This window comes from Schistocerca piceifrons, chromosome 5 (genome assembly GCF_021461385.2).
Source record: "Schistocerca piceifrons isolate TAMUIC-IGC-003096 chromosome 5, iqSchPice1.1, whole genome shotgun sequence".
In the NCBI taxonomy this organism is placed as follows: domain Eukaryota; kingdom Metazoa; phylum Arthropoda; class Insecta; order Orthoptera; family Acrididae; genus Schistocerca; species Schistocerca piceifrons.
In genome coordinates this window covers 280247842-280271078 of record NC_060142.1, presented here as the reverse complement: position 1 = coordinate 280271078, position 23237 = coordinate 280247842, and the positions used below count along the sequence as shown (strand labels likewise).

Genomic DNA, 23237 nt, shown 5'->3' with positions numbered 1-23237 from the left:
AGAAGTCAAAATAGAACGTTAAGCTGTAGATGTTATTGCTTGCCTCTCCATTAGGAATACTCCGAAGACAGCAACTCTGAGCCAGATGTCGATCTTGAGAATCAATACTACAATTCGAAAGCATTGAAAGAAGATGATCCAAAAGCAGCCCTTGCTTCGTTTCAGAAAGTACTTGATCTTGAAGGCGGAGAAAAAGGAGAGTGGGGGTTTAAGGCCCTTAAACAGATGATTAAGATAAACTTCAAATTGGTAAGTTTTGTACTAAGATTTCTCTTTAGAAATAGTAAGTCAGAGGACCAACATTGGTGTTCTTCCTTCATCACATGAACGGCTTGACAGATCTGTTAGAGGACAATTTTAATAAAGGAAGAACACTTGGGTGGGCATCTTGCTTTACTGCCTCCCATAGGAAACGACAAGGAGGGAGTCTATATATTCTTCAATGTGTGGCGTTTATGTAGAATGTTTTCAATCTAGATACTCATGAGCTGGACATTTAGTGTTAACTACCAGAAGTTCAATGCGTTTTTCAATATCCTACATGAAACTGGTGCTAGTTGTAGCTTTCCATCAGTAGCACCTCCTATGAGAGCTTATATTTGGAAGAGCCTTTGAAATTCCTGCCCAGTTTTTGTAAATTTAGTCATGCAGGTGTCCGTAATTCATTTCAGATGGCTAAATTTACCACTCCAGTTAAGTGACAAACCAAGTTTGGACTCCACCTTCACAGTCTGTGTAATAAAGTGCAAGCAAAAGTGAGACAAGAAAGGATTTAATGACTTACTGCTGCAGCTGCCAAGGAACAGAATGCCAGATCTTTATAAAAACCTTTGGGTGATAATTACTAGCTACCTAGTAATGTTAAACCAGTTGCTGTGCTCAGTGAGAGCAACTATGATTTACACTTCTTGGAAAAGATTTTAGTAAGATGAAAGTAATGGTGCAGCAATAGTTTGGATTGCAATCGTAATTACTCAATAGAAGATATCATCAGACACATTGCTGAGAAGACTACTTATACACTCCTGGAAATTGAAATAAGAACACCGTAAATTCATTGTCCCAGGAAGGGGAAACTTTATTGAGACATTCCTGGGGTCAGATACATCACATGATCACACTGACAGAACCACAGGCACATAGACACAGGCAACAGAGCATGCACAATGTCGGCGCTAGTACAGTGTATATCCACCTTTCGCAGCAATGCAGGCTGCTATTCTCCCATGGAGACGATCGTAGAGATGCTGGATGTAGTCCCGTGGAACGGCTTGCCATGCCATTTCCACCTGGCGCCTCAGTTGGACCAGCGTTCGTGCTGGACGTGCAGACCGCGTGAGACGACGCTTCATCCAGTCCCAAACATGCTCAATGGGGGACAGATCCGGAGATCTTGCTGGCCAGGGTAGTTGACTTACACCTTCTAGAGCACGTTGGGTGGCACGGGATACATGCGGACGTGCATTGTCCTGTTGGAACAGCAAGTTCCCTTGCCGGTCTAGGAATGGTAGAACGATGGGTTCGATGACGGTTTGGATGTACCGTGCACTATTCAGTGTCCCCTCGACGATCACCAGTGGTGTACGGCCAGTGTAGGAGATCGCTCCCCACACCATGATGCCGGGTGTTGGCCCTGTGTGCCTCGGTCGTATGCAGTCCTGATTGTGGCGCTCACCTGCAAGGCGCCAAACACGCATACGACCATCATTGGCACCAAAGCAGAAGCGACTCTCATCGCTGAAGACGACACGTCTCCATTCGTCCCTCCATTCACGCCTGTCGCGACACCACTGGAGGCGGGCTGCACGATGTTGGGGCGTGAGCGGAAGACGGCCTAACGGTGTGCGGGACCGTAGCCCAGCTTCATGGAGACGGTTGCGAATGGTCCTCGCCGATACCCCAGGAGCAACAGTGTCCCTAATTTGCTGGGAAGTGGCGGTGCGGTCCCCTGCGGCACTGCGTAGGATCCTACGGTCTTGGCGTGCATCCGTGCGTCGCTGCGGTCCGGTCCCAGGTCGACGGGCACGTGCACCTTCCGCCGACCACTGGCGACAACATCGATGTACTGTGGAGACCTCACGCCCCACGTGTTGAGCAATTCGGCGGTACGTCCACCCGGCCTCCCGCATGCCCACTATACGCCCTCGCTCAAAGTCCGTCAACTGCACATACGGTTCACGTCCACGCTGTCGCGGCATGCTACCAGTGTTAAAGACTGCGATGGAGCTCCGTATGCCACGGCAAACTGGCTGACACTGACGGCGGCGGTGCACAAATGCTGCGCAGCTAGCGCCATTCGACGGCCAACACCGCGGTTCCTGGTGTGTCCGCTGTGCCGTGCGTGTGATCATTGCTTGTACAGCCCTCTCGCAGTGTCCGTAGCAAGTATGGTGGGTCTGACACACCGGTGTCAATGTGTTCTTTTTTCCATTTCCAGGAGTGTAGTTTACCTCAACCAGAATAACAAATGGATTAGCTGTTGAGTGTGGGAGGGGACAATATTCTCAGTTCAAATTTGTCTCCACACACAGTATGGCACTGAAGAAACACATAAACAGCCTTATCTATGTGGATCCAAGCTTGAGTAAATTCTAGTGACCACTCATTGACTTTGAGCAATGACGTCATATAGGTTGTGATCAAAAGTCTCCAGACACTCCCAAAAAAATACGTATTTCATTTTAGGTGCAATGTGCTGCCACCTACTGCCAGGTGCTCAATATCAGTGACATTAGTAGTCATTAGACATCGTGGGAGAGCAGAATGGGGCGGTCATACGTCTCTAAGTGAGAATTCCACACTCCTAAACATCTTTAGGTCCACTGTTTCCGATGTGATAGTGAAGTGGAAACGTGAAGGGACACACACAGCGCAAAAGCGAACAGTCTGACCTCATCTGTTGACTGACAGAGACCACCGACAGTTGGGTCGTTATGTGTAGTAGGCAGACATCAATTGAGACCATCACGCAGGAATTCCAGACTGCATCAGGATCCACTGCAAGTACTATGACTGTTAGGCGGGAGGTGAGAAAACGTGGATCTCGTGGTCGAATGGCTGCTCATATGCCACACATCACGCCGGTAAATGCCAAATGACGCCTCGCTTGGTGTTACAGGTGTAAACATTGGATGATTGAGAGTGGAAAAACATTTGTGGAGTGTTGAATGATGGTACCCAATGTGGCGATTTGACGGTAGGGTGTGGGTATGGCGAATGTCCGGTGAATGTCATCTGCCAGCAGGTGTAGTGCCAACAGTAAAATTCGGAGGTGTTGGTGTTATGGTGTGTTTATGTTTGCACACCTTGTTCTGCATGTTGGTATCACAGCACAGGCCTACATTGATGTTTTAAGCACCTTCTTGCTTCCCACTGTTGAAGAGCAATTCGGGAATGGCAATTGCATCTTTCAACATGATTGAGCACATGTTCATAATGCACAGTTAGTGAAAGAGTGGTTACATGACAGTAACATCCCTGTAATGGACTGGCCTGCACAGACCCCTGACCTGACTCCTATAGAACACCTTTGGATGTTTTGGAATGCCAACTTTGTGTCAGGCCTCACCAACTGACATCAATACCTCTCCCCTGTGCAGCACTCCATGAAGAATGAGCTGCCATTCCCAAAGAAACCTTCCAGCACCTGAGTGAACGTATGCCTGGGAGAGTAGAAGCTGTCATCAAGGCTAAGGATGGGCCAACACCATATTGAATTCCAGCATTACCTATGGAGGGTGCCACGAACTTGTATCTCATTTTCAGCTGGGTGTCCAGATACTTTTGATGACATAGTGTACCTAAGGCAAAGATGCAGTGTTTAGGCAATCTGTGAAAGCAACAGATTATACTCACAAGCAATTGAATGCAGCATACGGTCATATTTCTCGCAGTTATTTACTTAGTCATGAATTATATCAAAACAAATTGAAGGTAATGGAAATAGTTAAGAACCAGAATTAGAAACAAATTTTCATGTCCAATAAGAAGTATTCTTATAATTTATGCGAGTAGAAAAACACGGAGCATCTTTAAATTGTATTACAGCGAAGTACATGATGAAGTCTAATTGTTATAAAACAGCATTAATTTTACTATTAATAATTAAATCTAACAGGAGAAGCACAGGAAAATTGTGGTTTTGGGTGGGGAGAAACTAAAATATAACAGAAAATCAGGAAAATGAAATGAATGACTGTTATGAAACGGTAGCGTGAAATGTGGAGAAACCACACACTAAATTCTAACAGAAAAGCCAATGCTCAGCTTGTGTGTGTGTCCCCAAAAATATATATATCGAGGTGGCGCAGTGGTTAGACACTGAACTCGCATGCATTCAGGAGGACGACGGTTCAATCCAGCGTCCGGCCATCCTGATTTAGGTTTTCCGTGATTTCCCTAAATCGTTACAGGCAAATGCCGGTATAGTTTCTTTGAAAGGGCACGGCTGACATACTTCCCTAATCCGATGACACCGATAACCTCGCTGTCTGGTCTCCTTCCCCAAAACAACCCAACCCCAAAAATATAACGAATATTGGAATCGATAACTAGAATTAACCTACATAGGTAATTTCCAGTTACCGATCCCAACCGCTCCATGATTCATTTGTAAATTATTTTTGCAGTTGTTGTTTTATGCTGAAACGTAATAGCATTCTGACATTTGTAATTGCACTGTAAAAGTACTGCAATATATAAGAGAAATTGGCCGGCCGGTTCTAAGCGCTTCAGTCTGGAACCGCGTGACTGCTACGGTCGCAGTTTCGAATCCTGCGTCGGGCATGGATGTGTGTGATGTCCTTAGGTTAGTTAGGTTTAAGTAGTTCTAAGTTCTAGGGGCCTGATGACCAAAGATGTTAAGTCCCATAGTGCTCAGAGCCATTTGAACCATTAAGAGAAATTGGAATTGGTAAGTAGAACTGACTCTCTATATAGGTCAATTCTAATTTTAGAAACTTTTTTGCAGTGGTTCAGAGAGCAATTAACAGTGCAGAAATGTTATTTGCGTAAATTCTTGTGCACACACCTGCTGAAAAAATTATCTAATTAGATGAATCATCGATTGGCTGCAATTGGTAACTAGAATTGACCTATATAGGAGGAGTCCAACAGTTGGAATATACCGGAAGATCTACTAGTACTTTCGTGACATGTTATAAAAATTATAAAATGCAATATTGTACACTACATATTGTAAAATAAATTAATATGTAATGCAGATGTAATGTGTGAAGTCTAGTGTGCAAACATAATGTATTACTGCAACTGTATTAATTAATTCCAGCTGTTTCATGTTCATAATTTTGGACATTTTTGCAGTAAACGTGTGGACTGTGTTTTTTTTTTTTTTTTTTTTTTTTTCTAGATTTCTTGTTGATCCCAGACCTACTATTAAAAAGTAACTAATATTGTAGGTACAACTTCCAAATTTTTCTTTTTTTATATAGTAGTGAAGAGAGTAATACCATATGTAGAAATCCTGTAACACTTTAGAGCACAAATTTGTTAATATGGTCTAAATAATGAACTGTGGGATGGTTGGAATCGGTAACTAGAATTAACCTATATAGGTCAGTTCTAGTTACCGGTTCCAGTATTTGGGAATTTTTGTTTCTTGTGTACTAGTCCCGAAAGCTGACGAGTGGAATTGGACACTTGAATTGACCCCAAGCTGGTATATCGTTGTAGAACCAGTAAAATGAAGCGGAGTGGCTGTGTTTACAGAAATTAAATGAAGTCCTATAGGATATTGAATATTGTGTTTAAAAGCTCTTTGAATGTAGGTCAAGAGTTGACCTGGCTACCCAAAAGCTAGAATTACTGGCAGTTTACAAGCTGATGCAGTAATTATCTTAAGAGTAGAACAGATTTATTTACCTTAGAGCATTTTCCTTGCATTTGATGTCACTGAACTTTATGTAAACTATGATAACAGAACTATTTTTATGTTTATATAGCAGACTTTGTGCATTACATTAATGTACTTACAATAATTAATTAATACAGTTGCAGTAATACATTATGTTTGCACACTAGACTTCATGCATTACATATTAATTTATTTTACATTATGTAGTGTACAATACTGCATTTTATAATTTTAAATAACATGTTGTGAAAGTAGATCTTCTGGTATACTGGCTTTAAATTCATTCACTATGCTGTATTCTTTACTTATAATTCACTTTCCAGTCTTGTTTCTGAATTTATTTGTACACACTGTGTAGGCATGTTTATTAAAAGACTAGTTGACCATGAAGTGGATAGATACATACCCAGTAGAACAGTTCATGATGGGACTCTTCATGGTATACAGACACTGGAAGAAACTTTAAAACAAACAGGTTTAAAACACAGCATGGGGCTATAAATAGATGCCGATTTGAGTTGCATAACTCCCTTGACTGAAGCAAATGTCACATGCTGTGATTTGTGGACATAGACGTCTCAGCAGTGTGGTTTCGAGTTACTCAAACATGAATGGGAATTGCAGGGGACAGTGGATGTGGAGCAAAGTACATGAAGTAGTAATGGAGAAATTGAGAAGACTGCCACTTTCATTGTGACCTTCTATTCTGAAATACTGCCTGAACAGATTATGGCAGGTTTCCTTTGGCTTAAGGTTAAGCCTTACATAACTCACCCTATGCAGTGTTACAAATTTGGCAAACAGTGCTGAGTTGCAGAGGTGAATTGACCAATAGGAAGTGTGGAAATGCAATTCATGAAGCTGGGATTGACTTTATGTCCCAAGCAATCTGCAGCAACTGCTCTGGGAGCCACCCATTCTGGAGCTGAGACTGCCCTGTTTTTGCTGGGGCCTGCAGACTTCATGAAATAAATGGCCAAATGGATCTGCTGTCCTGGAACCAAAAAGGAATATAAGGCAGCGAAATCTCCTCTTTTGGCCACTTTGAATACTTTTGTGGTACAGAAACCTGCTATCAGGGTTGATGCCTCAACACAGACGACATCCAGCTTACCATTATCTGTCAACAGCACCTATGCTGACAGCTGTACATGCCAAAGGCGTAGTGATCCAGGCAGCTACGACAGGACAGACCAGCAGCATTTTTGCAGCAAGCATTGTGAAGGAATCCTGAAAGCAGAGTGCCTCTCAACAGCCTCTTTCCCCATTGTCCTCAAAGGAAAAGGGAGCAGGGAAAGGGTCACAAAATTCAGGTCAGAAGCTGTTCCAAGCACTGTCTGATATAATTCTGGAACATTTGACTAATGATGACAATGTGGATTTTGATGCTTCATCATCAGACCCTGGCAGCCCATCCACTCTCCCTCACTCTAAAAGTGCCTCAACAAGCCAGTGCAAGGATAGAGTAACTCGAAACCACACTGCTGAAATGGCTCCCATACTCCAGAGGAATACGAATGAATAAAAGACTCATCTGAAGGAATTGAGACTTCTCATACGGGACAGACCTCATTCATTTTAAATAGAATGGTGAACATGTACCTGGAGGCTATCAACTCTACAGAAAAGATGACTTTACTGGTGACAGGGTGAAAGGTAGAGTAGCAGTGCTCATCAATATCACTTTCCACTCCTCACCTGTGCCCGTAACCACAGCGCTACAAGTGATCGATGTTCAGATAGGGGCCCATGATGTGCTCTGTGTGCTTACCTCCCCATGAGCCCATTAACAGTTAGATCCTATCACATCACCTTGATGAACTTACCTGGCCATTTAGGGGAATTTGATGCATACAGTGCACCAGTGTCTTCTAACACCATTTGCCCTAGGGGTTGATTACTTGAAGATCTGACATGAGCCACAGGTGACATATTGATGAATGTGGGTCAAGCTGCACTTCAGCACTTCTGCAGCTTTGTCTATGGCTGTTTTTTGATTGATTGATTTCTTTATTAATCCATGTAACAATTTACATTGTGTGGATTTCGTCAGCAAAATCATATACAATACAATATACCTACAATTATACACATAAAATTAGTATTTACACACATTTTTGAGGTATCTTAAATTAGTTTTATATCCTTGTGTAATTTGTAATTTTCTTATAGTACTGTACAATTTTTGATTACATATCATAATTATTTCCTCATGTATTACAATGCAGGCTACTTTAATTACACTACATGTTTTAATTCAGATAGTCCGTTACTGCGTAATAACTTTTATTTAATAAAAAAAATTTTAGTTTTGTTTTGAACTGTCCGATTGTGTCAATATCTCTTATTTTTTGGGGTAATTTATTATATAATTTAACAGCATTGTACAACAAGCTCTGCTGAGTTTTAACTTTATTTTTCCTCTCTAGATGCAGATTGAATTGGTTTCTAGTTTCATAGCTGTGTACTAATGAATTTTTCATATAGCAGTCAATATTTTTTTTTACATACATAACACTTTGAAAAATGTATTCACAGGGGACAGTTAGGATTTCCAGCTTTTGGAAATGTTCAAGGCAGTGAGCCCTACTGCCACTCTTGGTTATTATACGAATTGCTCTTTTTTGTAATTTGAAAACTATTTGAATATTTTTACTGTTGACTCCCCAAAATATTATTCCATAGGTAATAACAGAGTGGATATAAGAAAAATATACAGATCTGACACATGTAGTATCACAAACTGCAGTCAGAATTCTCAGAGCATAGCATGCTGTAGCGATTCTGTTACTAAGTATTTTAATATGTTCTTCCCACTTTAACTGACTGTCAACATGCATACCAAGAAATTTTGTGTAGTCTACACATTCTATAGTTTCATTGTTTAACTTAAAGTTGTTAAAGTGTGGTTTTTTGCAGACATAGAAGTTAACAGCATTTGTTTTTTTAAGATTTAGTGTTAGTTTATTATTGGATGCCCACTCACGTACACTGTTTAGTGTTTGTTCGGCTTTTTCTTTTAGTGCATCTGGTGATTTGTCACTGATTAGAACATTTGAGTCATCTGCAAACAATATTGTTTGTCCATGCTTGATGCTCTGTGGGAAGTCGTTTATGTAAATGAGGAATAGTACTGGGCCAAGGACACTACCCTGTGGGACACCTATATTTACATAATTTGGGTCTGAAGTATACTTTACAATATAGTTTGAGCAACTTGAAATATGTGAGATTTCAGTTATCTGTCTTCTATTTTTTAGATATGACCGGAACCACTTTTTCACAAGTCCCCTAATTCCAAGTTCATCTAATTTATTTAACAATATGTTGTGGTCTACTGTATCAAACGCTTTAGTTAGATCAAGAAATATACCTGTTGTGTAGTTCCCTTTATCTAATGCTTCTAGAATGTGTTTTGTGAGGTGTGCTGTTGCTGATTCTGTGCTTTTCCCTGATCGAAATCCAAACTGGTCAACAGACAGTAAGTTGTATTTATTTAAATAATTGATTAGCCTATCTTTCATAATAGTTTCTAATATTTTTGCAAAGCATGATAGTAGAGAAATTGGCCTATAATTTTCAATTATTCCTGCATCACCTTTTTTGAAGAGAGGTAGTAATTTCGCATATTTTAAATAGTCTGGAAAGTAGCCCCGCTTGAAAGATTGATTTATAATGTCAACTAAAAGTGGAAGTAGGCTCTTGATACAGTCCTTAATTATAAAAATGGGGACTTCATCCAGACCAGCTGAGTTTTTGTTTTTCAGTTTGCTGACTGCTTTATAGACTTCTTCCTGTGTTGTAGAGAATAACACCATTGAGTGTGATACACCATTATTTGGCTTTTTGACCTGAGGGGCTGTTAGAAAATTTTGACCTCTCTTTCTGCTTGCTTGCATTTGCAGACACTGCTCAATGGAGAGTGAAAGATGACCTTCATGCTATTTGGATCCCTTTGCCGATGGAGCATATCCTGGAGGGAAGCAGCCACAATGGCTCTGCAGGTCTAGCTGAATGTTTTACAGGCAGTTGGCTCTTTTAGAATATTGTTACAGTATCAACAACTGGGTGAATCATATTACAACTGTGAACCACCACACTGCACATGCATTCATCCCATAGAAAGCAGGAACATCTGGGAGGCAGCCTGTTACTTTGTGGGATGATGATTGTCATTCTGCAATCAATGCAGCAGGACTCCTATGCGAAGATTCAATCAGTGCTGTACAGATGTCACTCTTGCAACCTTTTGAGTGGCGTAGGCAAAGGCAAGGAGGAATAATTCAGGAGAGTAAGCAGAGGTTTTGACTAGAGTTCGTGAACTCTGTTACTAGATCCACATTTGCAAGTAAAACCATTGGGAAGATCTCGAGGCAGAAATCACGACCACAAATTGCTGCCATATGAGAGCAAGGGTGTCTCCTAACATTGCCGAGAGACACTACTCACTCAGTGGATCACTTGTATAAGTCCATTATAGCTGTTCAAAACCAGAATCCAGCTTTCCATAATTATTGCGATATGCAGTAGAGTGTTGAAGGGACTGATAACCTTGTAGGTTAGTCTCTATTATCTCCAACTAACCAATCAGGAGAGGGTTGGTTTTGATTTCCGTTCCACCAACATTGAGGAATACAACCAGCTTTTCTCTCTATGAGAGTTGGCTTCTGCATTGTCAGTAGTTCGTGATACTCCACCCAATCAGGACCGTATAATGTCCAGAATGTTGGAGCAGCTGGACCTGCAGTCAGAGGTGGTCCTCCTTCACCTCTCTAATGCAATTTGGATGACAGGAGACTTTAACAATTCATGGAAATAATCTATTTTAATCCTGATTTGAAAATCTGGGAAGGAGTGGACTAACGTCAGTAGTTATCATAATTTGTCTGACAAGCTGCATAGGAAAGACATTGGAGTGTATGATCAACTGGCACCTAGTGTGAGTTCTCGAAACCAAGTCCCTACTAAGTCGCTCCCAGTGTGGGTTCAGGAGGTGTAACTCAACTCTCAATGACCTAATGTTGCAGAAAGCAACAATTCACCAAGCTTTCTCCATAACCAACACCTTATTCGTGCCTTGTTCAATTTGGACAAGGCCTACAATACTACCTGGAGGCACAATATTTTTTTGCACCTCTATCGGTGTGGGTTGCATGGATGCCTACTCACTTTCGAATTATCCTTCCTTTCAGACAGGAATTTTAGATAAAAGGTTGGGAATGTCCTGACTGACTGTTGTAAACAGGAGGATGGTGTTCCTCAAGGAAGTGTTCTAAGCATCACGGCATTCGCTATTGCAATTGATAGTATTATGTCCACAGTAGGGCGTCATGTACTGTGTTCCCTATTTGTGGACGACTTCTCCATCTTCTACGTTTCCTTACATCTTGCAACAGCTTCTCAGCTGTTGCATATGACAATCAAGCAGTTGGAGGAAGAGTCTAACACCAAAGGTTTTAAATTCTCTATGGAGAAAACTGTTTATGTCGATCTTAACTGCACCTGCTATCTTTTTAATATACCTGCTTTACGTGGGATACTGTGAATTATAAGGGCCTCACTTTTGATGAGAAGCTAATGTAGCTGCCACACTTTAAAGAACTAAAACTGAGGTGTCTCAAAGCTTTAGACACCCTTAAATGCATCAGTCATAGGTCTTGGGAAGCTAACAGGGCACATGTGCTCCAACTTTATAAGGCTTTTGTGTGACCCCGGATGTTAGGTTTATGAATCAGCGAAGCCTTCATGCCCCAAAATGGTGAATGCGGTTCATCACAAGTGGATCTGGCTGTCAAGAGGGGTTTATCAAACAAATCCAGCTGCTAGCCTGTATGCAAGGCTGGTGAGCCTCTGTTGGCTGTTCGAAGTAATCTCCTCATGGTACGCCAAGGACACAGGGCTTTGACCATTTCAAAGTCACTAGCATCCATCTTAGTCGAATAGCCACCACAGGAATATCTGTTCTATCACCATCCACGGGCAGCAAGACCGTTTGGGAACTGTGCTAGGAAGAGCCTTGAGTTACTACTGTTAGGGGTGGGCATTAAGGCCTCACTCTTGGTCAGATGTACCCTGCAGATTGGATGGTACAAGAAGTGCAGGAAACTCTCCTTCTCTTGCGCAGGCATGACAAGGAAATATTTTTCTGCTGTGTTAAGGGGTGCATACGGATCTTGGGAAACTAACTTGTTGATGTAGCTGCCAAGGAGGCTTGTTGCCTGCCACCTCCTGCTCGCTGTTCAGGCCCGCTACAGGCTCTTAAGGCTCTTACCTCATCTGTGACCAAGACAATCATGTGTTGGTGGGAGGCTCAGTGGATGGAAGTGAGGAGTAATAAGCTGCATTCTGTAATACCCTCAGTACAACCACGGCTTGCTGCTTTCTGACCACAAGGAGCTGAAGAAATGGCACTTACGCAGCTTACAGGGGGACATTGCCTCTTGACATATGGCTTTCTCTTAAGTCGTTAGGAACTACCAGTGTGTCACAGGTGTGGGCACAGCTTTTGATAAGACAGATTTCAATTGTGTTTGTTTTATATGACAACCTGAGAGCTGATCCAGATCTCCTACAGGACCTGTTTATTTTAGCTGATAATGAGGTGAGTGTGGTTCATGTATTAAGATTTTGTGTGATGTCCAAAATTCTTCCAAAAATATTTAGTGAGAGATTTTAACGAGTTGCAGAATTCTTTGGTCAACCCATTATTTCTTGGTAGTCATCTAGCCACAGTCACCTGTCCCCTTTTTAACTGTGTCCCTACTGGTATTTTATCCTTGATTTTTATCTAAGTATTCTGCTGTGTTTCATCTGACATTTATTGAGGGCTTTTCTGATGCTCACCATATAGGGGTTATCTTCTCAATTCTTGTGTGTGAATGCAACTTGGTTTTCCAGTTTATTATTATTATTATTATTTTTAAATGAAGTGTGACCACACATGTCTGCACACTGCTGAGCCAAAACATTATGACCATCTGCTTAATAGCTTGTTTGTCTGTCTTTGGAATGAAATACCTCACTGATTCTGTGTATCAGGGATCCGACAGTTTGTGGGTAGGTCTGTGCACATATGTGGCATTAGATGTCTACGCACAGGTCATGTAATTCCTATAAATAATGGGCCACTTACCTGCGTATGCAGATCGTGCTTGATAGAGTGACCCACATGGGTTCCACAGGTTTTACATCAGGTGAATTTGGTTGCTGAGACATCAGTGTGAGTTCCTCAAACCACTGTATAACAGTTCTGGCTCCAAGACACTGACAATTCTACTGCTGAAAGATGACATCACCATCAGAAAAGACATCAAGCTTGAAGGGATGCAGGTGGTTTGCAGCTGTCAGCATGTTTTCGATTACTACCACAGGTCCAGTGCAAGCACAGGAGAATGTCTCCCAAAGCATAATACTGCTCCCGCCAGCATGCGTCCATGGTGCACTGCCCTTTCCGAGTTGCTATTCATTTCAATGATAGCGTTTGTGGAGACAACCAGCATTCTAGTCTAGCAAAAATGTGATTCACCCAAAGAGATGACACGTTTCCATTGTTCAACGGTCAAATCCTGATGGTCCCATGCCCACTGCAATCATAATAGGCGATGTTGTTGGCTCAACATGTGAACACATTGGGGTGGTCTGCTGCGGAGCTCCTTGTTCAACAATGTTCGATGAATGGTGTGCTCTGAAACACTTACCCTTGCACCAGCATTGTGCTCTTCTGGCAGAGATACCACAGATCACAATCTATCCCACTTTACAGAGCAGACATGCCTCCGAACCCCATCTTTTGTGACGAGTTGTGGACATCCAACCATTTAATACCTTGTGGTAGTTTCTCTACCTCTTTCCGTAAATACTCAGAGCAGTAGCATGTGAACATTCAACTAGCTTCACTGTTTGAGATACTCATTCACAGGCTCTGTATAATAATATCTGCCCTTTGTCAAAGTTGTTTATTTCAGTGGATTTCCCCTTCTGTAGCACATATTGTTGCTAGGGGGATCTCCTGTCTGTGTTTGCTCTGCCTACATACTATTATTACTGCGTCACATGCCCGCGGCACCAGCAGGTGGCATCCAACGTTGCAATAGGCCCCGGTCATAATGTTTTGGCTTATCAGAGTGTATCATTCATGCAAGGCGCTGGTGAGTTTGCTCTTTAGTGCCCTCGCCCACATATTGTCGTCATCATCATCGTCTAATTATAAGGCTTATGATTGTATGGGATAACAAGCAAAATTTGTTACTGGATTGAGACTTTTTGGTAGGGAGGCCACAGCAAGCTATCTTGGAAAGAGCATTATAGACAGGTGTAAGAATAACTCAGTGTCCCCAAAGCAAGTGTGTTGGGAAACTTATTGTTCATGTTGTGTAGTAATGACATTGTGGATAACGTTAGGCTAATAGTAAACTCAGACTTTCCGCATGTGATGTACTCTCTGAAAGAAGCTGTGCAGATATTCAGACATAGCTTGATCAGATTTCAAAATGGTGCAAAGATTTGCAACATGCTTTAAATGTTCAGAAATATAAAACTGTGCACTTCATAAAATAAAAAAAAAAAACATAGTATACTATGACTGCAATATCTGTGAGTTGCAGTTGGAATTGGTTAACTTGTACAGATACCTGGGTGTAAGCTTAGTGTGGATACAAAATGGAATGACCACATAGGCTCAGCTGAGGGTAAAACAAGTGGCAGGCTTTGGTTTATTAGTGAATACTGGGGAAATGCAATCAGTCAGCAGGGGACTGAGACAAATTACTTGTGTTCCCCAACATAGAATATTGCTTAAGTGTGTGGCTCCCATAATAGAAAGGACTAACAGGGGATTTTGGATGGATACAGAGAAGGGCAGCGTAATTAGTCAAAGGTTTGTTTGACACCCAAGTGTGTCATAGAGGTGCTGAAGAAACTGAACTTACAGAGTTCTGAAGACAGATGTAAACTATCCCGAGAACTTCTGCTAACAAAATTTCAAGAACGGGCTTTAAATGATGACCCTAGGAATATACAGGGTGGGTGAAAAGTTGTGCCCTAGTTTTAAATGCCCATATATATTTTATTAATGAATATTTGCATACAGAACAAGTTTCAGTTGGTTTTCATGACCATGAGAATATGTGAACTGCGCTAAAATCCCACATATTCTCCTGTGTTGTCATCCAAACAACGTAAACATATAGGAATGTCATAAGTTGATTTCTGTGGGAAAGTCACAGGTACATTTTCAAGGACAAATGAGGTCCTGTCCTCTAATTCATCCAGAGAGAGAGAGAGAGAGAGAGAGAGAGAGAGAGTGAGAGTGTGTGTGTGTGTGTGTGTGTGTGTGTGTGTGGGGGGGGGGGGGGGGGGGTTTCTGGGTCTGTTTGGTATACCTCTTCTCTCGCCAAACCCCACAGTAAATTGCAAGAGGTGAGGTCGGGCTTCTTGGAGGCCATTCTTGGGGTCCCTGCTGTCCAGCCAATATCCTGGAGAGTATTCGTTAAGTCAGTCATGAACGATGCTGTCAAAATAAGGTGGTGCTCTGTCTTGCTGAAAAAGGAAATCTGCAACATTGTCCCACTGTGTTGTCAGTGTCCTTACGTATTCATTCAGCACCTGGTGATACTGGTTCATGGTGTCTTACAGTATGAATGGGCCAGTGAGACAATCCATTGTGTACTGCACCAGACTGTCAATTTTGGCCAACTCTGTGATTTTTCAATTGCTATTCCTGGATTTTTCTTCCCAATAATGGTAGTTGTGTGGATTGATGAGGGCCCCAATGTGAAACACCAACTCATTGTTCCAAATAATGTGCTTGAACAAATAATTTGTTATGCCATGACAGCATAATTTCCCCGTATACCATCTGCCTGTTATAGTCCTTCAATGATAACTTCTAAGTATAACGAGGTCTCCAGAGCATGTCCTTTAACACAACATTATGAGAATGATGGATGAAGGGCAACATGCAGATTCCATATTTCTAGATTTCCAGAAAGCATTTGAGACAGTGCCCATTGCAGGTATGTGCATATGGAATAAGTTCACAGATACTCAAGTGGCTTGAAGACTTCTTAAATAATAGAACCCAGTATGTTGTCCTTGACGGCGAGTGTTCATCAGAGACAAGGGTATCATCAGGAGTGCCCCAGGGAAGTGTGATACAACTGTTGTTGTTCTCTGTATCCATAAATGATTTGGCCAACAGGGTGGGCAGCAATCTGTTGTTGTTTGCTGATGGTGCCGTGGTGTATGGTAAGGTGTCGAAGTTGAGTGACTGTAGGAAGATAGAAGATGACTTAGGCAAAATCTTCAGTTGGTGTGATGAATGGCAGCTAGCCCTAAATGTGGAAAAATGTAAGTTAATGCAGATGAGTAGGAAAATTATACCTGTAATGTAGGGATACATTATTACTCGTGTCCTGCTCGACACAGTCAGATATTTAAATATCTGGGCGTAATGTTGCAAAGTGATAAAAAATGGAATGAGCATTTGGGAACTGTGGTAGGGCTCATATCGAGGCATACAGAAGTTTTTTCCCTCACTCTATTTGTGAGTGGAACAGGAAGGGAAATGACTTGTAGTGGTACAGTGTGCCATCCGCCACGCACCGTACAGTGGCTTTGGAGTATCGATGTAGATGTAGAACTTACACTGTGTGCATGTTGATTCCATTCGCTTGAGCTGACTGGAGTGTTGATTTATCAGGACCTAGTGTGCAAATGTCCTTCACTGCCACTACATTTTCTGGAGGTCACACCGAATGTCATCATCTTTGTGGTTTATCAACAACTGAGCCAGATGTCAATAGCTTGGTGTGATTCCTAATAGTTTCAGCCTCAAGTGTGGTCTGAGGGCCATGAACACCTGTCACAATCGTTGAACAAGGGCTAGATCACCACACTTCAAACCACGAAGCAACCTGGGTGAACTCTTGTAAAGTTAACTTTCCTGCCATCTCGTCATTCACCATAAGTAGATGCTATGGATGGTCAAAATATTCTCAGGTGTCTTGTAACTAAACACAACTATATTCATTAATAAATATCAACAATCGCAAAACTTATGGGCTTCTAAAACTAGGGAGCAAAGTCTCACCCACCCTGTACTACAAACCCCCTACTTATCACTCCCATAGAGATAGTGAGGATAAGATTAATTACAGCATGCACAGAGGTATTTAAGCAGTCTTATCTCCTGTGCTCCGTACACAAATGGAACGGGGGAGGGAAGGGGGGGGGGGGGTGTTTACAATGGAATGTACCCTCTGCACTGCCATCACTTCAGTGATTTGCAGAGTATAGACATAGATGCAAAGATGTTTATAATGGTGGTAGAGATTTGCTAGTGTAGCGTATGACATGTAAATTGTATTTGCTTTTCTTGTGAAGCTGTGTACTGGGTTCCTACGATTAAGCTAAATAATATTTTCCTTAGTATAGACCAGGCAACTATAAACACAGTGGTAAATGGTAGTTGTTTAGAACACATCACAGTGGTGTAGAGGAAGTTGAGACGAATGAGTTGATACAGGACACTTCTGGAAACTACCACAACTGGCATGCACAAAGTTTTCACTGTTCTCTTGCTCTCATTATGCAAACTATTGATCCTAGAGAAAAAATGAATAGGACTTTTACTGTAGGAAATTTAATGTAGTCTAATTTTGTGTTGTGATAAGTTTTCACCACAGACTGTCATTTTAAATTTATTAAAGAAAAATGGAAAGAAAGGTGACCTTCAAACCACCTCCCTCCCCCTCAAACCATCTAATCAGCCACCACTGGTCAGGACTTTTAGTACGTTGTTTGTAGCACTGTACAAAAAATTTGAGACTACACTAATTTTCCCATATTTGACCTTCTTTTGATTTTCATTGACTAGACAGTTGTTAAGCCACTGGCTTACTCATAGAGTTACAAATTGTAAAATTGACATTTATGTAGCTAGTGACTTTTAACAGTACGAAATGAACAATTAAATTGCATTGTTTGTCTGGGCATCTTACCATGAAACTACAGTGCTTTTAAGGGTGATTTTGGATCGAATTGTAAATTTACTTAGTTTTTGCACAAGTTTTGTTGTATTTCCTTGTTCTCATGGGAAAGTAAAATTAATGGTGTTAACGTAACAGCCAACTAAGCCGATGGCGTAACAGCCCAGCAGGTGATGACAAAAAAGGTCGAATGTTGGAAATAATTTGCGTAGTCACAAAATTTTGTACAGTCCTAGGAGGGAGTGCCATGAACAACATACTAAACATCCTTTCCAGTTGGGGTTGGAGGGGTGAGCATGGGATGGGGTCGCATTTAAAGGTGATGTTTGTGCATTTTTCTGGAATAACTCATAAAGAATGTGGCCTCTAGTGAAAACGTATCCCATTTCAAAATTAAAGTACATTAAATTTCCAAAAAAAAAAAAAAAAAGTCTTGCTCATTTTTTTCTCTAAGACCAAGTTTGCACAAAGAAAGACTATTGGAAAATCTCCTGTGGCATACATGCATTGTAACTTAGGTCGTTTTTTGTATGCCAGTTTGTCATAGTTTCCTGGCTTGATAAAACACAAATGTATTGCACCAGATTGCTCATCTTGACCTGCTCTTTACCACCATGGTACATTGTATGCCCCCCGCTGAAGGGGCTTGTGGCTCTTTCATGAGTTCGTGTGGGGTGCACATGATGCCCCAAGGTATTGCAGCCCTTTCAGCCCTTTCCTCCTTCCAGGGCTGTATTCCCTTCCCTGTCCTTCTCTCTCCCTGTCCCCTCTACATGCTCTATGTTCCATCCTTCCCCTCTCTTTGCTCTCTATTCCATCCTTCCCTCCTCCTGGTTTCCTTGCTTACATCGGCCTGGCTATCCTTGTGCTTTCTGGCACTCCTGTTTGTTTGTTTTTTCTCTCTTTTTGTTTCATTTTGACTTTTTTTGGTTCCCCTTTGGGGGTCTCGCCTCCCCTTCTAAATTTTCTTTCTGTTGTGTGAGCCAACTGGGGAAGGACACTTTGCTTAACATCTTCGGTGTGTGGCCTTCCTGTCTCTTCCATCTTTTCCTCGATGCCAATGTCCTATAATGTTAGATAGCATGGAAGCCAGTCCAAGTGGTGGAGTCAGTATGTACCATTATGGTTGCGCCCTCTGACAACACAGGGATGACGCTTCGGATACCTAAGTCTGAGTGGAGCATCGGAACTCCCAGCAATAGCCGCCTTGTCTGACAGTCCTTTGCTAGGTTGTGTGGCAACCTTGGAAAGAGCCTCTGATCAGTTCTGGTATTGAGGTGCTACGACTATAAAATGTGTTAAGCTTCAATCCGGCTGTTCCTCTCTGGCCATCTCTTTAGTTGACAATGGATATTTTATTGCTGCTTCTTATACTCCTGCATCCTTCCCTTCCCTGGCTACACACTGGCAGGTGAACCAGGGTCGCCAGCTTAGGGTGAAACCCTTTCCATGCTACCTGTCTGCACCAGGACTGATGTGGACACTTTCATCACCACCAAGCCATTATTTTTTGTGGATACTGTTGAAGACAAGTTTGGCATAGTGGATTGTCTGAGATGTTGTCAGGTTTGCTTTTGATCAAATGTGCTTCTACCATCCAATTGGCGGCCCTTTGTGCCTGTGACCATTGTAGCAACAACTGCATGTCCATTGTGTCTATTGTTGACAATTGCCTTAATGGCCAAAATCTATAATTGTGAGTCTTACTGTTGTGCCTATCTGCAACTCAGATTCTCCGTTGTATGGGGAGTAGCAACTTTCGTTCTCATAATATTGTTACATTCCGTCCTGGATTTTCCATTCTTTGAGTCGGACCTCTTGTATTTGAATATCATCCCATCCTTGTTGCTGACGGATGCTTAGCTGACAATTGATCCCATTTCGTGTTTATTCAATGGAATTGTAATGGATGCTACCATCACCTTCTGGCATTGCAATCCTTTATTTCCTTTTACTCAGCAGCTTCTGTTGTTCTCCAGGAATCTGTTTTCTGCTGCTCACCCATCAAACCTTCATGGGTTTACACTGCAGTCATGGTTTGCAATCTCTATCCCCCTCCTAACAGGCCACCTATGCCTGATATCCAGACTTCCCAGCTTCAGCAACTACCCCCTCCCTTCTTCCTCCTTTGGGTTTTAATGCCCATCACTCCTTATGAAGCAGCACTTTTCATCTAATCGGGGTCCCCTCGTAAACCAGTTTCTTGCAGACTGCAACCTTTTTAATGATGGTTCCCCTAGCAATTTCAGTGTCACTTATGACACTTCTTCTGTCATAGATCTTTCGCCCACTTTCCCTTCCCTGCTCCTTTCATTACACTGGTCACCACATGATGACCACTGCGATAATGATGAGCTCCCATTGATTCTCTCATTCCCTTCCCACCTTCTGTTGGTCAGATTGCTCCACTGGGCTTTCCATTGCACTGATTGGCTTCTATATACCCCCAGGTTGTGTTCACCCCCTTTTTATCAGGTTTCATTGACATCAGTTCAATTATTCACGTTGCCAGCATTGCCATCCCTTTCTTGACTGGCTCCTTTCATTGCCGGTTGGTCCTGTGGTGGAGCACACTTTTTGTCATCACCATCTGTAATCGTTGTTGGGCCTTGCAATGCCGTAAACAGCATCCGTCCTCTGCCAATCTTATTACCTTTAAATGTCTTGTTGTCAAAGCCTGTTACTTAATCAAACAGAGCAAGTGGGTGTGTTGGGAACATTTTGACTCTTCTGTAGGTTCTTCTGTCCTCTCATCACTGGTGTGGGGTATGGTCTGCACCTTCAAAGATTGCCAATGGCAGTTTCCATCCCAGGCCTTGTCCTTCTGGGTGGCCTTTGTAGGGATCCATCGGTTCTCGCGGAACATGCTGCGATCCATCTTGCAATAGTGTTGGCATCAGTCTCCTATCCAGCTGCCTTCCTCCTCTGGAAACAATGGGCTGAAGCTTCCCTCTTAAGTTGTATCCCTTGTCAGGTGGGGTTCATAGGAAACCATCTTCTGGATGGGAACTTCTTCTGTCCCTCTCCTCTTCCCATGATTCAGCCCCTGGCTCTGATTCTATATGTAACCAATTTCTTAAACGACTGAGTCCTCCACAGTAGCAATATTTCCTCCAGTGTTTAATTGTATTTGGCTCCAAGTCATCTGATCCTCTCATTAGAGTGTCAGGTTGTGGTTCCTGTCCTTAAGCCTGCTAAGAATCTGTCATCCCTCAATAGTTACCGGCTTATCAGTCTAACCAATGTCCCCTGAAAGTTATTTGAATGGATGGTGGCTTGTCAGCTTAGTTGGGTCCTCGAATCTTGGGATATTTTACCTCCTTAGTTGTATGGCTTTAGGGAGGGGTGGTCTCTGATAGATCATCTGCTTTAATTGGAAACCACAGTTCAGTAGGCCTTTTCTCAGCACTGCCATCTTATCACAGTTTTCTTCGCTCTTCATAAGGCCTATGACACAGCTTGGTACTATAACGTCTTACTTAGACTCAGTGAGTGAGGTCTTTGGAGCCCCCTCCCAATTGTATTCACCAGTTCCTGTCCCACTAGTCACTCTGAGTTTGGGTTGCCAAAGTTCTTTGCTCTCCACGGACCCAGGAGAATGGTGTTCCACAGGGCTCGATATTAAGTGTCCTTTTGCTCATTGCTATTGATGTTCTCTTGGCCTGCTCTGTATGTGGATGATTGCTTTATTTGGGCTGGTTCCCACTTGGTGGCCTCTGCGTAACAACAGCTCCAGGTACCATCTGGTACACTTGTGTGTGGACACACTCACATAGTTTTAAATTGTATGCCCCCTATTAAATCATGGGTGACGCATTTGTTGCCGTATTATGATCAGTCCTGACCAGAGCTCTACACAGATGTCCAGTGCCTGACTGTGGTCCCCCAGTTCCTTTTCTTGAGTCTTCTTTTTGGCAACAAGGTAACTTGGTTGCCTCATATCTAGCTTCTGAAAATTTGCTATCTCTGTAAACTCAATGCCCTTCGCTTCCATGCCCACACCTCTTGAGGTGCGAATCATTAGACTCTTCTCTGCCTTTATCGGGCATTAATTCTGTCCTGTCTGGATTGTGGTTCCACACTGCTGCTCTTGGACCTGGTCCACCATTGTGGTATCTGTTTAGCCAAAGGTGCCTTTCTCACTAGTCCTGTCTATAGTCTTCGGGTTGATGCTGCCAGCAATAATATAAATGTTTGTATATTCTTAATGGAAAGTAAACAAATTTGCTTGTATAATAATCTTTGCTTCTCTGGATATTCTGGGAAACTACTGCAGATACATGTCTCAGACATGTTTTATTCGATTCACCAGACCAATGACAACAAAATAAATGGAAAGCCTGCTTTACTTTAACCTCGTACAGTTTTGTGATGGCTTTGTGTTAGCAAAGTGGCTACATTTCTGGCAAAATCTTTTATTACCCATAACTCCGTAACTAATCATTTGCGGACCTATGTTTATATGAACTTTTTTCCTTTAGTTTTACTTGTAGAACAACATATTAAAATATTTGCCTATCTTCATGAATCACCCTGTATTTGTAGTCTTCATTGTTGTTATTAAAATTGAAGATCAAAATTTCACAAAATTCTGCCCTCCCTAAGACTGATATGCACTACGAAAACCATAGATAGGATACAAGATATTTAAAAGCAGCATATGTGGATTATCTGTTCAAAATTTTAAGAATGCTTTTGCTGCTGTAAAGGTTGGCTGTTAAGACATAACGGAGTACAGTGTTGCTATTATAATTACTAAAATTATCCATTTAATCAAGTATGGATGTTGCAGTAGTTGTTTTACATATTAATTAAATTGATATTTTCTTTCATTTATGTACATTACAGGGAAACTACAAGGAAATGATGGCACGATACAAACAACTTCTAACGTACATAAAGAGTGCAGTCACTAGGAATCATAGTGAGAAGTCAATCAATTCTATTTTGGATTATATTTCCACATCCAAAAACGTAAGTAATTCTGCATACCACACTTTTCCTAAACTATTATTTCATTGTTGTTGTTGTGGTCTTCAGTCCAGAGACTGGTTTGATGCAGCTCTCCATGCTACTCTATCCTGTGCAAGCTTCTTCATCTCCCAGTACCTACTTCAACCTACATCCTTCTGAATCTGCTTAGTGTATTCATCTCTTGGTCTCCCTCTACGATTTTTACCCTCCACGCTGCCCTCCAATGATAAATTTGTGATCCCCTGATGCCTCAGAGCATGTCTTATCAACCCGTCCCTTCTTCTTGTCAAGTTCTATTCAATACCTCCTCATTAGTTATGTGATCTATCCATCTAATCTTCAGCATTCTTCCATAGCACCACATTTCAAAACCTTCTATTCTCTTCTTGTCCAAACTATTCATC

At 41.9% G+C, this 23237-nt stretch overlaps 1 protein-coding gene across 1 annotated transcript in view; it reads left to right on the top strand.

Moving 5' to 3' along the window:
• Positions 1-23237, top strand: part of LOC124799259 (COP9 signalosome complex subunit 2) — a 101761-nt gene that overhangs the window by 369 nt on the left and 78155 nt on the right. Inside the window, exons 2-3 of the mRNA XM_047262822.1 lie at positions 55-249; positions 22708-22833. Of these exons, the coding sequence (XP_047118778.1) occupies positions 55-249; positions 22708-22833 (321 nt within the window). The remainder of the gene's footprint in view (positions 1-54; positions 250-22707; positions 22834-23237) is intronic.